At 54.1% G+C, this 16963-nt stretch overlaps 1 protein-coding gene across 18 annotated transcripts in view; it reads right to left on the reverse strand.

Moving 5' to 3' along the window:
• The window catches only part of CAMTA1 (calmodulin binding transcription activator 1), a 156796-nt gene that overhangs the window by 12491 nt on the left and 127342 nt on the right, over nucleotides 1-16963 (reverse strand). For 10 of the 18 annotated variants that reach the window (XM_065037714.1, XM_065037716.1, XM_065037710.1 and 7 more), the window contains 11 exons: nucleotides 10244-10383; nucleotides 9812-10008; nucleotides 9393-9471; nucleotides 8258-8573; nucleotides 7344-7867; nucleotides 6011-6198; nucleotides 5362-5608; nucleotides 4917-4988; nucleotides 3963-3983; nucleotides 2141-2334; nucleotides 1886-1960 (listed from right to left, as the gene is read on the reverse strand). In XM_065037714.1, coding sequence (XP_064893786.1) covers nucleotides 1886-1960; nucleotides 2141-2334; nucleotides 3963-3983; nucleotides 4917-4988; nucleotides 5362-5608; nucleotides 6011-6198; nucleotides 7344-7867; nucleotides 8258-8573; nucleotides 9393-9471; nucleotides 9812-10008; nucleotides 10244-10383 — 2053 coding nt within the window. Of the gene's footprint in view, nucleotides 1-1885; nucleotides 1961-2140; nucleotides 2335-3962; nucleotides 3984-4916; nucleotides 4989-5361; nucleotides 5609-6010; nucleotides 6199-7343; nucleotides 7868-8257; nucleotides 8574-9392; nucleotides 9472-9811; nucleotides 10009-10243; nucleotides 10384-15617; nucleotides 16437-16963 lie in introns of those variants that run through there. The other 8 variants (XM_065037718.1, XM_065037712.1, XM_065037728.1 and 5 more) reach the window with 4 other exon arrangements.

Here is a 16963-nt window from a genome sequence, read left to right on the forward strand (position 1 = left end):
AAGCAAATGGATCAGAATCAGCTGAGATGCCGAAGCAAACGTTTGTTGCATCCTAGCCAAGAACCACAGATGAACTCCCGAGTAATGGCAACTGCGAATAAAGCACCTGTTGACGCAGACAGGACCGCACCGCTGCAGAATTTCAAGTACTGCGCGCTGTGACATGACAGAGAGAGCCGCTGCCAGCAGACTCCCCCTGCGCCTCGCTTTTATCTGCTGTCTGTGGGCACCCGAGACCTAAACTGGTTTCTCAGCGATGTGCAGCAGTGGTGACCATGCTGCTGAAGAGAGAAGGCTACAGGCAAAGGGAAGGCTCTTGCTGCAAACTTCAGCAATGCACGTGAGTAGGGTCTTGCCCTACAAAGGAAACAGGAGACGCTGAGGAGGAGGAAGGCAATGAGCTGAAGGCAGGAGAAACTGCTGGAATCACGGGCAACTTCAGCCCTGGAGAGCCTAAGTTACTCGACCAGGGCAGGACTCCAGTGAGCGCGGTGAAGTGCACGGCGCGACCCGGACACTGGTGGGAAAGCCAGGGATGCAGCCAGGCGTGAGGGTTCTCTGGGCTTGTGTGTGAGCGCTGGCTGCGGGCGCCGCTGGCACCGTGACCCCCAGGGCCGCCCCGGATGGAAATGGGCACGTGGCTTCCCCAGGGACCACTTGGATCTCAAGCAGATCGGAGAGGATACAGAAGTTCTGCGCCTCCACCTGCCTCAGTGGGACGTGCTGCCCAGCAAATAGAGCAAAATAAACCTTTCAGTTTCTTCCACATGCCCTGCTCCAAGCAAAAAGCCAGCTGCACTTCTTCACGAACAACTGTGGCTATTTCAAGTGCATTTGGAATTGGCCTGGAAACTATACATCCCTTTCTTGTCCACATGTCACTTCACACTGAACCTGCAGCTAAGATGCCCTTCCACAACATGAGCCACACTGACCCGCCAACCGCAGCTCTGAAATCCTACAGAAAGGACTGCGTCTGTTTCTAAAACTCCAGTTTATCACATGCTCTCTGCCTCTCAGAGCTCTCCTTGTTCAAACCTCACTGGGCTGAGCTAGACATGCTTCAAAATGCGTCAGGTCTGACCAGCTCCGGAGTGGATGAAATGCATGTGTGGTGGGAATGGAGGGAGCAGAGTCAGAAACATCTGAAATGACTTTTGTCTAGGCAGAGTCCCAGTTTGCAACCTGATCATACAAGGGATCAAAGGATCGGCTCCACCCAAACGCCCTGCACGCGGCCGAGCTCTCGCGGCAGCGCTCGCCGCCTCCGCGGGCGCGGTGCAACGCCCGTGCCGGAGACGATCCGCCTTCCGTGTCTGCGCCCGCACGCCCGGCGCCCTGAGGACTGTGGAGCGGGAACGAACCCGTCTGCTGCTCTGTTCGCACATTCCCCTTTATCCACATTATAAAGAACCCGTATTTGACGAGAGTTTGCCAAATGATCCTGTGATCAAACTAAAGGCATTTCCAGCTTACACCAGATGTCACATTTTGTGCTTTCCCACATACCATGAAAGCTTTGTGCAGCACGTAGAGGCTGGAGCTATGATTCATTAAGGGTTCTTTTCAGACCTCCTCAAGTTCAACTTCTAAAGTTACGTGCCTTGCTTTGCTCAAAGTTTCCTGATACTCTGTCCACCCAACAAAACCTGAGCTGCTTCACCACATCAGCAATGGAGCTGAGTATGATCCTTTTTCAGCAACAGTCCTAAGTTAGAGATTTCCTTTTTGTCAGTATAACTTGGAACCAGCCGGGTTTCATTATTTGATTAGAAGATCTGTAGTGAGCTGATCTCCTGCCCTTCACATTGCACCCCTTCCTGACACACTTGACTGCTGTTGCACTGCTCTAATGAAGGACAGATACCAAAAGATGGTGTCATACCTGTGACGGCAGCGTCGTAAAAACCGCATAATCTTTCGAGCAGCTTGATCCTGCTTCTTGGTAAGCAGACTGCTTCTAAACACAGAAAAACACCCAAACACTGAGGCGCAGGCAAAACTGGGGAGAATAATACTAAATGCAAGAATAACTACCCAGTGAACCACTGTCCCTTGTCTGTAAATTACAGCACAGCCCCAATGAGTGTAACAACAATTCACATAATGATCCTGGTACACCTGACATCCAACCGCTCACCGGAGTTTCTGCTGTACAATGGTGGCCGCCCGGCGGTTCTGCCTCCTCTTCCCACATTCTTTGTAGCTGCGGTAGTACTGCTGGATCAGCATCGCAGCTCGTCGGCTCTGCTGGAATTTTTTCTGCTCATAATAACTTCGGAATTTGCTCTGGATAAGAATGGCAGCTTGCGTCATCTTTTTGTAAAGTGCATACTACAACGGAAACAAAGAGAAGCTGAGGCATTCCAAAAAAAACAGCAAGAAGCAGGTTCCGATAGCGAAAGACTCTTGTGCCACCAAGGTGTGACGAGAAGCAAACGAGTCTCTACTCACTGATGGGGAACTGTGCGAAAACAGGGTGACAGGCAACCGAGCGGTCGTGAGACCAGTACAGAACCTGGTCTGCACCAAGAACGCCACCGCCTGCTTTGTGCCCCTGGAGCATTTGACAGGACGGGTTCTGTTCCACACCTGCCTAGCAGAGGCTCGACACGTACACGCTGATGACCAGATCCAGCTGTTCCAGACTCAGGAACAACTTTGGAACAACTGGAGCTGCTCCTGAGCCGTGTTTACGCGGCTTCGGCTTTGTGCTGTGGCGGGCCTGTGTTAAACCCACTGGCTACACTGAAGGAACTGCCTGTGTCTCTTGCATGCAGAAATCTCACAGCGAAGTACAGGATGCTCGCTTCCGCTCACTTCCAGACCGACGAGACACAGAAAGAGCAACCACCGCCCTGCACAGAGTAACGCTCTGATGTGTCTCAGAGAAGCTTTCCTGTCTGTTGGGGAAAAACCCCAAAAAGCAACCAACCAACCCCCCAACATCACCCCTCCAGTATCACCACAGACCACCATTTACCAAATTTCACTTTTTGGAATTGAAGCAGTCATTAGGTGCAGTTAAATTTTGCCTTTTTTTTTTTTTTTTGGTTGGTGTTTGTTTTCTTTTCAACATTATTAATTAAATGGATCAGATTGTGATTTTAAATGAGACATTTTAAACAAGCCCTCTCATGGGCTGATCATGGTTTTCATTCCAATTTTTAGCCCAGATGGGACTTCTGTGGCTGAGTTACAAACCCCTGAACAGAAGGGTGCAAACAGAAACGGTGATGTGACCTACGACTGTTCACATCTAGCCACGAGCCCGTGCTGACCAGCGGCACGGCGCCGCCGGGACCGGGCTCCCCCGCCGGAGCGGCCTTGCTCCGGCCTGGCTCCTGGGCAGCTCAGGAAGCCCAGCTGATGCTCGTATCTGACAAGAGCAAGATGTTGCACAGCTGCAGAAGTCATCTGTACAGTAGAAAATGACTGTCCGTGAACAGTTAGGACCGGCACCGACAGCCGCAGCCCCAGCTCGAGCAGCAGCGCCCGCGAGCTGGCGGCCGTGGGAACTCAGCACGGGTGACGAGGTGAAGGCTCGAGGTGCTCTGCGGGCACAACGCGGAGGCCACCGGCTGCACAGGGCTGGTCGCCGTCCTCCCGCGCTCCCCGGGCGCCCAGGCAAAGCGCAGCGAAGGAACGCTTGTCCTCTGGAAACTGCTGCAAAGCCCTCCCGCCACTCAGCCATCCTGCCTACGGCATTACGTGTCGGAGCAGGAGACCGCTTGTTTCCTTCCCTTTCCAGTTGTACCACCGTGTCGGCACGCTGCGGTACAGCAGCCCGTACGTGTCTCCCGTACGGTCTGGTTTGTCAGCGATTCCTCAACCACAAGTATTCATTAGTGGATCCTATTTAAACATTTCTCTAAATGCCAGGTTCTCCTGGTTTATAATGAATGTGAAAGTTTGTGACCCACGGGGAATTGTTTCCAAAATAGTGTTTGCATTGGTATTACCTTCAAGGCTATCCAAGTAAGCTTAGGGAGAAACAGAAAAATACATAGTTAATGTTAGTTCTGCAAATAAAGAATGAAAAAATTAAAAAAAACCAAACTAATAATCTTCTTTCAAAAATAATCTATGCCAGGATCCAAGACAAAGCAGCCTGGCAACAGTTTTCGAGAGGAATTAAGCTTCCCTATTTCAGGAAGCATAATTCCGGAATGACAGCTGTATGACAGGTTCAATGTGAATTATGATGCAGTCACCTAATGCTGGAAAGGCTTCCCCAATATATATTTTTGAAGGCTGTAAAAGAACAACAGGCGTCTTGCCTTTCACGTCACACAGCGTGTCTCCAGGCCCAGACAGCTGAGTCCAGCGGGGCGGTGAGAGGCGCGGGCTCCAGCCTCCGCAAGAGCGGCAGGAACCACCAAAAACCAGAAAGTAGCTTCTTTTTCTGGGGTTGAGAACTCAGCCTAAACGCTTTTCTCCAGACTCTGCCCGGAGAACAGTCTCCGTCCTGGAAAACTCACATCAAGCTAAAACACGCGACTTGCCATAGTTTAGAAGTTTAATATCCGCAAAATAAAACAACCTGCTTTTTATCTTCGCCTTTATCAAAGGCAAAACCGACTTCAATTTCACAATGAAATTTGGCAAGCAACTAGTCAGAGAACAGTCTCACCAGGCCATAGCATGCACAAAGGCCAGTATGGAATATACCATTGCCCTCTAGCTCATGGCAAAAATGCAGGAATCATCGCATACGGAATCCTCTTTCAAGGATTCCCTCCAAAATGGACACTCAGGACATGAATTTCCTTCCCTTTTCTATTTTGCCTGAGCAGGGTCTTTCATTAATGCATGCTGAAAAGCACACAAGAGGAACAGCGGGATGATTCCCATTACCAAGGGTGGTGTTCACGGCACTTTGTGTGTGTTTCATAAAACGTCACCTCTTTGTTTACCTGTTTGTATTTTCGGTAGCAACGCTGAATGACAGCGGCAGCCACCTCCTGCTGTTCCCGGAGAGGACGACCCTGCGCGGAGGAGAGAAGCGACAGGCGGTGAGAGCGCGCCCCGGGCCAGGACGGACGCGCGAGGCGCCCACGGCGGCGCGCGGGGCACCCGCTCCTCGTCCCTGCCGCCGCCCGGGCCCCTCAGGTCCAGGCACCTCCTGGAGATGTCTCTACTGTCAATTCACACAAGGGACAACCCTCAAAATGAATCTTTACACCACACAGGCAACTAACCAGAACCTTGGGGTATATTTTGAGGACGTACTTTATGAGTGCTGTTCTGGCACAAACTGTATTTTTGTCCTAGGAGTGGGTGTTACCCACGTTTTGTTTTCTAACACATTATACTCTCTCACACCTAACAAGGAAGACATGGGACATTCTGGGCACATACCTTGTATTTCCTGAATGCTGTCTGGACAAGTTTGGCAGCTTCATAGAGTTCTCTCTGCTCATGATCAGACAGAGTTAACTGTGCAAACTCGTTTTCTACCTTCTCGCTGGTGGACGCGCTCAGGAACTCAGACCAGTCGGCTGCCGAGGGAAGGCTGGGTTTCTCAAAAGCTATTTCACTGATTGGTGAGCCTGCGGGGCTCAAGCTGGTGTTCGAAGAAGGGGTCAGGGGTTCACTATACAGACTTCTGAAATACCAATCACAGTAGGAATTATTGGCTCACCAAGCGCCTCGGCTGGCATTGCAGACAAGGAATACAACATTTCTGAGCTCGTGCTTCCCTCCCTCTCTCCAAGCAACACCCCACGCTCCTGAGCCCACCCGTGCTGCACCGCACAGACTTGGCACCGGCAGAGAAGTCACAAGTCAGACCTTGTGGCCACTCTGCCCTCCCACCACACGCACTCCCCATTCCTCCATGATTTGTAGTTGCGCTGGCAACGACATGTTTGACCACGAGAGTGTGTCTGGGCTCGGAACATCAGCACTGAACCCCACCGAGAAATGGCACCTGCAGGCTAAAGACTGAGCGCATGCTGCCCAGCTTGACAGCTCAGAACCCCCGAGCAGCTCCGTGGCTCCCACTGACCTCATCTGCGCCGCGCTCGGCAGATGGTCGACGTCAGCGAGGTAACTGGCCAGCCAGCTCATCGTGGTGCTCATGGCAGCAGCCTCTGTCCTCTCCACCAGCGGCGACTCCATTGGCACAAAATTCTCCCGCTTGATCCTGTCAGGCGTAGCTTCAATAATGTGCTCTGCAAGCGTCATCATGTTCACCTGGTATGGGGAGAGGAGAGACAACTTCGGCCACCTGGCAGCAGGAGCCTCACGCATGCTACAGCCCAACCGCAGACAGACTGCCCCGTTTCCCCAAACCCGTGGCAGCTGGACTCTACTGTTTGTCTCCGCACTGGAGAGAAATTAATCAACCAGAGCTCATGTGCTATTCCGTCTCTTCTGACAAAGTACTGCAGTTTTCATATTCCCCAGACCTCTTTTTCCTGGAGTGTGCAGGGAGCGTAAGAGATGTGGTGAAAGGTGTATGTCACTACTTTCGTGTTGCCAAGGGAGAAGAGATCTTGCTACTTGTCCACCGAGACGCACAGCAGAGCATGGCAGGACAATAAAGGCACATCAGAGCAGTTAAAATCCCACAGCTTTGTCAGGAATCCTTTGAACCGTATCTCCCCACTCACCAAGGTTCACAGGAACTCTGGATACGGAGAACAGAAAACAGCACTTGCTTTGCCAAGATCTGCTGCATCCATGTTTTGCCATCAATACTAGAATATTTAGAGATGCCAAGGCAGTGCACATGGCCTGCGCTCCCGTTACTCTTTTCGCTCAGAAGACCAAACGCACTGTCCTTCCCCCACCGACTACTTCTCACCTGTCTGTCCTGCTTCTGCTGTGTTTCTATGTCCTCTATTCCATAACTGCTGGGATTTTTCCTTTCCCAAACCCAGTGTCTCTCCCCTTCTCCACTCTTCTCTCCTTGCCCTTCAAAGCGCAGCAACCTGACCCCCAACCACAGCGCTGCCTTTCCCAGGTCACCTTGTCTTTGTAGGGACTGCTTCCCAGTTCCCAAAGGACTACGGGGCCACCTCAGTCTCATTCACTCCCATGACCAGGAGGCTTTGATTTTTCCTTTTCCTTGCTAAATTGCAAACAACTTTGTGTGTTCTGTACACTGCTCAAGTGGATGCCAGTGCATGAGCCTAAATGCTAAACTGTCAGCCTTTGCATCTGAGCTGAAAGCCCTTTGAAAGCAGAAGAACGTATGAAGTGACCACGTGGCTGCCTCCTCTCACAAGCACAATTCAGAGTCTCTAAAGGCTCCACAGCAGATTCTCACAGCTGGGCTCCTCTGCACGGCCACCACGTTCTCTGAGCCTGCTGAACTGGTGCTGCGGTACACTTACCTGCAAGTCATCCATGTGGTGCAAGCAGTCCTCATCCCCGGCGCTGTCCCGGTAGGACAGGAGCTCTGCATCCACCATCTCCCTGTCAGCCATCATCAGCACGTTCATCTGCTCTCGCTGGCGCAGCCGATGTGCCACCGTGTCCTTCCCCAGCGCAGTCCCCTTCTGGCCCCCCGCCACCTGCACTGTGCTCACACCAATATAAATGTCCTTTGGGCTCCATTTGATGCCTGCTTGGCTGCCAGAGCCTCGGTACCCAGTAGCTTCTGGGATGTGCTGGGAGAGCTCCTGGCCATAGTCCCTCATCCCTTCACTGGGGCTGATTGTCTCGGTGGCAGATTGCTTGGAGCTGGAGTTCTGCTTCCTGACGCTTGGCTGCTCCAGGCTCAGCGCAGTGGAAAGCAGCTTTTCTGGCCGGGCTTGAAAGTATTCAGGGCTCAGCTTATGTTTTTTGGGTGCAGGGTAATCTTTCTGAGTCTCACTACTGTAGTAACTGGAAGGTTCTGATCTTGGTCGTCTCAACTCTGGAAATGGACCGAACAACGGTCAAAATTAAACATGCAACCCATGATGGCTGTGGAGCGATGGCAGCTTTTACCACAGAGCTGCGGGCAGAAGTTTGTGTCACACTCTGGGACACGCGACACTGTGTGCAAAGGGAGTAACTATCACCTCGGGAGCATACTACCCCAACCACTCTTACGATGCACACACCTTTCCAAAGCAGGCACGCACTCCTCTTCCCGATACTTATGCAAGTGCATGGAGCACATGACAGAGAGCTCATAGGAACAGAACTGGGCATGGACAGCAGGGCTACATGTGGCCTGTGCCACACAGGTGAGCTCCTGACCCCCACGTTTCCACATGCCAAACATCAGACAAAACGGCGCGCGCCCTCGGGGGTGTCTTACCCGTGTTGGTGCTGGAAATCACAGTGACTCCCTTCTGGGGCTCCTGCGAGGCAACCAGCTCACTGTGCCACTGTGCCACCCAGCTCTCTGTGCTGGAGTCTGTGCTCGAGGGGCACTGGATCCGGGGGCTCTGCCCGAGCTGAGTCTGCTCGTCGCGCTGCAGCTGCTCCAGGCACTCTGCCAGCTTCACGTGGCCCCGGGACCGGGCGATGGCCAGCGGCAGCCGCCCAAGGGAGTCGGGAATGGAGATGGCTCGGCGGTCCCACTTGTACAGCACGAGGGCTGCGTCCATGTGGCCAAGCGCACACGCCCACATCTGAAACAGAAATGACAACTGACCCACTGGGTGACCTGCCTTTTCCTTCCTTTCTTGCTAACGCAGCGGAGTCTGGTCCCCAGTTCACGAAATAACGACTCTGATAAGCAAACCCATAACACGTCTGAACCCCAGCAACCGGCTTGCATATACATCCTATCCCGGTAAAAGGCCATTACAGAGGATTAGGTGCATGCTATTCCCGCCTATGACAAACCTCCATCTGCCAAATGAGACTGACAGTTACTTGTTTAGCGATAAACGTTTCTTGGGTTTGTGTTTGTTTTTTTTCCTGGCCTCACTGCAGGGGCAGAACAGTCTCATACACAAAGGAACCTCTGAGATCAGGAACATGCAGCCAGGACCAAAGGCTGGGAACAATACAACCAACACACTGCTGTTGAAAACTGGCACTTCTGGTTCCACCTGCTTTGGCTTTTTGCTTAAGTTCTCAGTCATGATTTCACGATTCCAATGACCAGGATGTCGAAATGACTTTAAAACCTCTACAGTCAATCAGTCAAAGAGAACAACCTGAAAGGAGGCGTGTAAAGTCCTTTCTCCTTCTGGGTAAAAGACAAATCAGAAGCACCTGTCTGTCCCCTTTCCTTGTGTTACTCAATGACAAGGTTTTTTCTGTGTGGTCTCTCCTCAACAAAATGCTGGGAAGCTCACAGTGTCGTGTCTCACCATTTACATGGCAACGGCACACAAGACAAATCTACTCTTCAGAGTGTGTGAAACACGTTAAGAAAATAACACGAGGAAGAACTCCAGCAGGTGCTCAGACGCTCTCACAAGTTCAGTCTCCGCTCTTACCAGAGGAGTGCAGGAGAAATGATCCACATTCAAAGGGTCAACTTCCAGCTCCAGGTCGATGCTGTCGGCATGTTTGGTGCTGCAGAGGAAACAACAGAAGGAGTGATGCTCTGTAGTCGTGTTAGGATCGTTGCCTAAATGCACAGCTTTGCCCAGTGTGTCATACCAGGGAGATGTGGCCATGCATATGCCCATCACATGTGTATTTACTACAGCTGGTGCCCCCACCAGAGACTTTAAGAGCATGATGCACCCAGTGCCTGGACCCACTCTCACAAGAGACAGGTCCCACGAGACCGGGGGACAGGAATGAGTTCAGGGACTTGGTCCTTTGCAAGGGACAACCAGAAATCTGTACCAAGCAGAGCTTACACGTGCTTCTGCCATAACAGCCACGCGTCCCGTGGGCTGGGTCTTACCGCCATTTGATGAGGGTCTGGATCAGTGTCGCGTAGCCCTGCGCAGCGGCGAGGTGGAGCAGTGTCATCCCTCGGAAAGTTTTTGAATGGATCAAGTGTTTGGACTTGGCCCAGCAAGCACGGCTCATCATCTTCTCGCACACCACCACCACGCGGCTCTCAAAGCAGCTGCCCAGCGTCCCAGTCCCAGAAACGCACTGCAACACCACATACATGCCAGTTTAACGGCTGAGGGAGCTGCAACTGAGCAGGCAGCCTTCCCCTTCCAGAAGTACCCAGACAGTGGAAAACACCAGTGAAAGCCAACTGCTGTTAAAGACACCTACAAACCAGACTTGCTTAGGAAAAAATGTAACCTTTTCTAGCCCCCCAAAACCAAACTCTGGTAAGGAAGTGTAAAGCTGCCGTGCCCGGACACAGCGGGGCTCATACCTGCGCCTGCGTTCCTCCGTTCCCACTGCCATTGCTCCCGCCTCCTCCTCCCTGTTTGTGCTGCTGGGAGCCTGTCATTTCAGCCATTCTCCTCTCCATCTGCTCCAGTCGCTCCAATATGGACATCCTGAACTGGTTGTCTAGGTTGGAGAAGGCCAGAATAAGGCTATTTCCATAGAGAGCAAGCTCAGTTTTGGCAGCGCCCAGCGGGACGGGGCCGCGCCGCACCCCGGCTCCCCGAGGTACTGCAGCAGGCCCTCGACCGCGATGCCAGAGAACCTCCTCGAAGAAAGGGGACAGAAACATGAAAATGCAGGCAGAAGACAGATCCCTTCCCTTGTGATTTTATCTGTACCACACGATAGAGGACTGGGGTAATGCAATGTCTTTGAAAACACAAGGAAACCCTAAGCAAATATAACCATTCAGACGGCACTTCAGTAGGATCTTATCTGTCAAAATACTTTCAATTTTTGAGTCAACCCCCATATTTCACAGAGTCCTGAATTCAACCTGGCTTGCCTGCTGAAACCACGCAACAATGGAACCTGGAGGAACAAGACTCCTCTTGCTTCCTTCTGTGCTCAGAGAGAGGAGCCTTTAAAAAGGCACCTGCTGCTTCCTTGACAGGCTCCTCTTCTTGGAAAACAGCTTGAAACACAACTACCAGAAATCACAGTATGGGCCCTGATAATCCACTAACATCATTCTGAAGAGCAGCACAGCTCTGGTGCCCTCTGGTCTCTGTAGAAGTCTAAAGGCTACGTCAGTTATTATCTCCTCCTTGCACAGTTACTGACGGTGGAGCAGGGAGATCCGGACACTGTTAAACCTGCTGCTGTAGGGATCAGTCTAAGCAACCTCTCTGTGTTCAGGGCCAGGCAGTGTAGCTTGAGTGGCTGCAAGCACAGAGAGCTCCTCTGTCTTTTGACCCATAAGGGAGAAGCTTCATGCAGCTCACGTGGGGCTGGGCAGGGCAACCGCGTGGCTAGGGAACATTTAATGAATCCTGCTAACATGCTAACAGTGTATGCAGTGAGCTGTGGGGCAAAGACAAGCCTTATCCTGTTTGGCTTCATGCACCCATGGAGATACATGGCAGTGCAGAGCAGCGAAAGCACAGATGTAGAGTAGACACGAGGACTCTGCCGGCGGGGCCGCGAGGCGCTGGCACCGCTGCCCAGAGCAGCTGGGGACCCCGGCCCTCGAGTGCCCGGGGCCGGGCTGGACGGGGCTGTGGGCAACTGGTCTCGTGGAACATGTGGAACTAGATGATCTTTAAGGTCCCTTCCAACCCTAACCATCCTATGATCCTACGATAATCCCAGAACAAAGACCACTGACAGTAACAGGAACATGTGCATCAAAATGAAGAAGCTCTGATCAAGTTTAAAGAGATGAAGTCTTCTGTGAGTGACTTCGTTACATGCAGAGTCCTCCCTGGAAGGCTGCAGAAGTACATGTCTACTACACGCTGCAAGGCACAACTCTCACTAGAGGATATGAGATACTTATTATTAGTGCCTTATTACTAATTCAGTTGTCCTGTTAATTGTGAAGCCCTGGGAAAGTGACTGAGGAAGTATTCCCAACAGAGACGCGCTCCAGGGCCCCGTCCCTGGGCAGCAGGCAGCGCGCAGCAGCAACACAAACGTGTTTTCCCAGCCGGTCTTTGTTCCCGAGTGCTGCAGTGTGCTGCACTGCAGTCCGCGCCGCTGCCTCCCCCTTCCTTTCAACAGCATCACGTTGAGAAGTGAAGTACAGTACATGCCACAGAAACTGGCATGAAAACATCTTCTTTCCTTTATACAGCCCTGGGCTCAAGGAGACCAAAAACAAAATCAGCTTTATATACCATAGGAGTCGTATGCAATACACCCTATTTATCTTTAAAGCTGACATATCTGTACCCATTAGCAGCCTGTCTAGAAAGATGTTGGCTACAGCTGTGCTGGACTTTGAGGAACTGGACAGGAAGAAAATCTCTCATATTAGGGAAGCAAGGGGTTGGTTTTTCATGTGTGTGTGTGTGTGTGTTACATACCAAACATAACTGAGGTCAGAAAAAAGATCCTCCAGCTCAGCAGTAAAGGTATTCGATGATGCCACAACACATTCTTTAAACAAAGTGCTGTGCTCCATTGCAAGAGAAAACCATGTTTTTTCTGGTAAAGAAAACATGACAAAACTTGACCCAGTCCTGCTGACTCTCAAACACATTCTCCCACAAAACCCCTAATTGCCAAGAAAGCACTGCCAGCAAAGCCCAAACACCACGAGGTTGCTACCAGAAAGGCGTGCGATGACACACGAGCGGGACAGAGCTCCAGGACCACAAGAGCCTGGACCGCTCCGTCGCTGAGCCGCGTCCCCGCGCCGACTCGGCGGAGTCCGCACCCTCAACGGCGCAGAAACCCAGGGCCCAGCGCGGGGCAGCGCCTGTGCTGCGGCGCACAGGTACCAGCGCAACGCCCCACCGGCCCCCGACAGCCCCTGTCTCCCTCGCAGCCCCCCCCCGCGCAGCCCCCCCCCCCCCCGCACACCCCCCCCAGACGCCGCGTGCTCGCGCCGTTGAGAGCCGCGCCCGCAGCGCCCCGGAGGGCGGTCCCAGCGCAGAGCGCAGAGCCCCCGGCCCTGCCGAGCCGGCTGTGAGACAGGAGCAGAGCGCCGCCCTCCGCACCCCGGACAAGTCCAGATCCAGAAGGATCTCCTCTGCTGTCCTTTGGCCAAGAAGCTCTATACCACGCGTGACCTGGCAGTGCAGCCAGAACTGTTACAGAGGAAATACCGCTTTGCACCGATGAAAGATAAAGCGGCTCTCAGCAGCGAGCAGGTCTACACCCTTTGCTCTTTTCTGCTCCCTCACCTGGAGGTCTGTTTGTTTTGCCAGGTGCACAACCTACAGAGCAGGCAGCATTTGACTGGAAGGGCTGCAGGACCAGGGTGCACGGTCTGCGGGTCCCAGCGGGGCAGCAGCTGCCCAGGAGATACTTATTTCCCCACCGACTTCTAAGCAAGGAATCCTGGCGCTGTGTGAGATCTGCGCGGGCACGTGTTCCCGGCACTGAGCTTCAATCCCCAGGGAAGGAGCTGCTGGGAGGGCACACCCGTTTAACGGCAGTTTCTGAGTTGAACGGTCAGGATATGAACACGTGCAGACTGAATTTAACAACTGCGACAGCTGAGCACTATAAAAACCCCATGCAGCACAAAGACATTCTTCTATTTTGCCGAGCAAGAGAGACACCATATTGTGTCCTCCGACGCAAGCCGTAGGTGGGGATGGAAGCAATCTGAGGACACGTCACTCCTCTGAGTGCCACTGTGCTGTTCCTGTTTTATAAATCATCTGTCACTTGCCTGTAACATCTTGTTTAATTCTTCCACACAGCAAAAATCCTGAACACCTTCCACACTGCAGCATCAATTTGATCTGGTTTAGTTCTTATTTCTGAGGTGTCATAACTGCAGGAACACATATTTCTGAAATGAAACTGCAGTAGCATCCTCAATGCATCTTACAAAAAGCCCTGTTTAGCAGGAGGCTATTGCAGGCCATGGTCTCTACCAAAAAATGAAAGCACTTACAATTTTACTTAACATTCAAAGATAAAGCCACATCTACACTTGTGAGGCCGGTCACTTCCAGGCCTTTCAGTTAGTGAGAAATACTACAACTACTGAGGCACAAGATGACAACAACACTGTCTTTCCACCTCGAGCCCAAGTGACAGCTCAAGAATGTCTGTGGTTTCCCAGGAGAAATAAACAGTACTGGGCATGGGCAGGAATAAGGAGGTAATCCAGCCCTGCACACACAGGCGCTGTCACTGATTTTAAGACATTAATCCGTCTACCAGGGCAAAACTCCTTACGGCAACACTTCCCCACAGCTCTTCCAGTGCTGCGGGACCGCCAGCTGCAACTCGCAGGCCACTTGGGCTACTCTGCTCCTCGGGGCCGTGCCCAGCAGCCAGAGCTCTCTGGACGGTACCTGCCCTGCGTTTCTTTACCGTGCCATCACGGGGGAGGAGGGGGTGGCTCAGGGTGACTCTTCCCCAGATGGCAGCGTCTACACCAACAGCAGTGAAGCACTTGCTGCCTTTTTTTTCAGGCGTCTCTTCCCCAGAGCTTAGGGAGGACAAGATTTTCGTGCTGTCCAGGAACAGCTACTTCAGCAACCCAGGAAAGGTTTTAGACAAGCCATGTGGACTTGATACGTTTTAGAGGTAGGTCAGACTGCTAAAGATGTCACTTCTTGCGCTATTTACTAATTTGTACAAAAACCGCTGGCTGCCTAAGGTCAGTCTCTGCACACCAAGCCAGAAACGGGCTGTGCTTTGCAAGGGCGTCAACACGATTGAAGATGTTGTGCTTTTGGATGTGCAGAAAGAGCAACAGCCAGGAGGACACGTCTGCCCCCTGCTCACCCGCACAGTGCAACCCACGGAGACCCCACGGGCCACACACCAAAGGGGCTCCGAAAAGGAAACAAAGCACCTCACAGGGCACTATGCAGCATCTGTGCTATGGTGCCCTAAGTACAGTAAAAATTCTGACCCAAGTTGCCTCTCATAGAAATAGCAAACTCAAGAACAAAATACTCACTCAGAAGTCACTGGACTGATGAACAGAATAATATAAAATGGCCTCTGTTTGCTCCAAAATTAGATAAACAGAAACTGCTGCGAGCTACTTGTGAAGAGACTAGAATACCCTGTGAAATGATACAATAGGTCAGCAAAAGAGACCCAGACCTCCTTCACTGGAAGCTTTTCAAAAAGTCAGACATCACTCACAGTCAACCCAGCTCTGAAGTGGGAGTGGCCCACACGGTCTCCTTAAGCCCCTTCCTAGTCCTACTCTTTTTGATGAAAACACCCTGCAAAACAAGTCTTGCAGTGACCTGGAATGGAGCAGCCGTGTGCTTCGAGCATTCTTAAGCTCCCCAGCTCAGAAAATGGACTGCGAGCTGGAGGCGTTCGGATGTGATCTGTCCTGCTCGTGTGAGGCCACAGTAACCGAGCTGTCACAGCTCTGCGCCTGCACTGGAACGTCGCCCCGGGAACACGGGGGGCGACTAGATGGAAACGTGACTGCGTCCCACAGCTGGGGGCACAGAGAGAAGGGGGAGGCACAGTCTGCCTAAAAAAGTGCACATTTACCCTGCGGGTACAGCAGCGACAGTCAACACAGAAGCATGCAGATTTAAACCCAAACAACACTGCATGACCCATCATCCTGTAACACTTAATGGGAGCAGTACTTTGTCACATCCGCACATCCACCGGCAAAGGATGGGGTCCGGGACCCCCCGTAGCACCTCTACCTGCTTTCAGACAAGTAACCGGCGCCATCCGGCCGCAGGACTGACCTGGGAGGCTACCAAGGCGTCGGCGGCGGCTCCAGCCAGCGTCTGGTGCGGACCCTGCAGCAGGGGCGGACGGAGCAGGCTCCCGCAGACCGGGCTGTCGCCTTTCGCATCCTCGCAGCGGCCGGGGCTCGTCCGTCTCACCGCAGCGCTGGCGGGAGCCTCGGCTCTGCCCCCTCCGCGCCCCCGCAGCGCGGGCGAGCGCGTCCCGGGAGCGGGCGAGTCCCGCCGTCCGCAGCGGGAGCCGACGCCGAGCGCGGTCCGGCGGGCAGGGGCATGGCGGGGCGCAGGCCGCCCGGCGCCGGGGCCGCGGGGCAGCGGCGGGCCCCGTTCAGCGGCGGGCTCCGGGCCCGCGGGGCGGCACGGCCCACATCCGCGGAACTGCGGGGCTGTGCGCGGATGGGCCGCTCCTCCCGCGCCCGGCCCACAGCGCCGAGCGCCGCCTCCGAGCGCCGCGGGCTCACCCACCGGCGGGTCCGCGCCGGCCGCCCTGCCCCGGAGCCGAGCCCGCCGCAAGAGCCGCGCCCGGCCAGCAAAAGCACCGGCGGCGCGGGTCAGGGGAGGCACCGGGAGCCGGCGGGGCGGCGGCCCCGCTCACGCTGAGCGCGCCCCTGGGCCCATCGCCGCGCACCCGCGGGCACCGGGGGTACCGGAGGCGCCGGCAGCCGCCCGGGCAGCGGCGCCTCGCCGGACTCGGGGCAGCCGGAGCGGGGAGCAGCCCCGAGACCCGCCGGGCGCTGGTCCCGCCGCCCTCAGCCCACGCCGGGGCCTCCCGCCGCCAGCATGGCGGCCACCAGCCCCGTCCGCGGGTCCCCGCTCGGCGGCGGCGGCCGCCTCCCATTGTCTGTGCCGGCGAGCCCGCGGCCCCGCCCCGCGCCCTGACGTCGAGTCACAGAATCACACAATCATTCCGGTTGGAAGAGACCCTCAAGCCCATCGAGCCCACCCATAACCCACCCCGGCACTGACCCGTGCCCTGAGAACCTCATGTCCGTCTGTCCAGCCCTCCAGGGATGGTGACTCCAGCACTGCCCTGGGCCGCCTGTTCCAATGCCCCACAGCCCTTTGGGGAAGAAGTTGCTCCCCAGATCCAACCTCAACCTCCCCTGGTGCAACTTGAGGCCGTTTCCTCTCATCCTGGTGCTTGTTACTTGGGAGAAGAGCCCAACACTCTCCATGCTACAACCTCCTTTCAGGCAGCGGTAGATGCCGCAGTGTTTACAGTGTGTGCTTGGCGGCATCTCCCGGGCACTAGCACCAGAACTAGCCCTGGGCACGGGCAGTGGGCAAGTGCTTTCCCAGCGTCCCACTGGCTTCCTGGCCTCCTCCCACTCCGCTCGCTGCCCGGA

The sequence above is a fragment of the Columba livia genome, chromosome 21, assembly GCF_036013475.1.
Source record: "Columba livia isolate bColLiv1 breed racing homer chromosome 21, bColLiv1.pat.W.v2, whole genome shotgun sequence".
NCBI lineage: Eukaryota > Metazoa > Chordata > Aves > Columbiformes > Columbidae > Columba > Columba livia.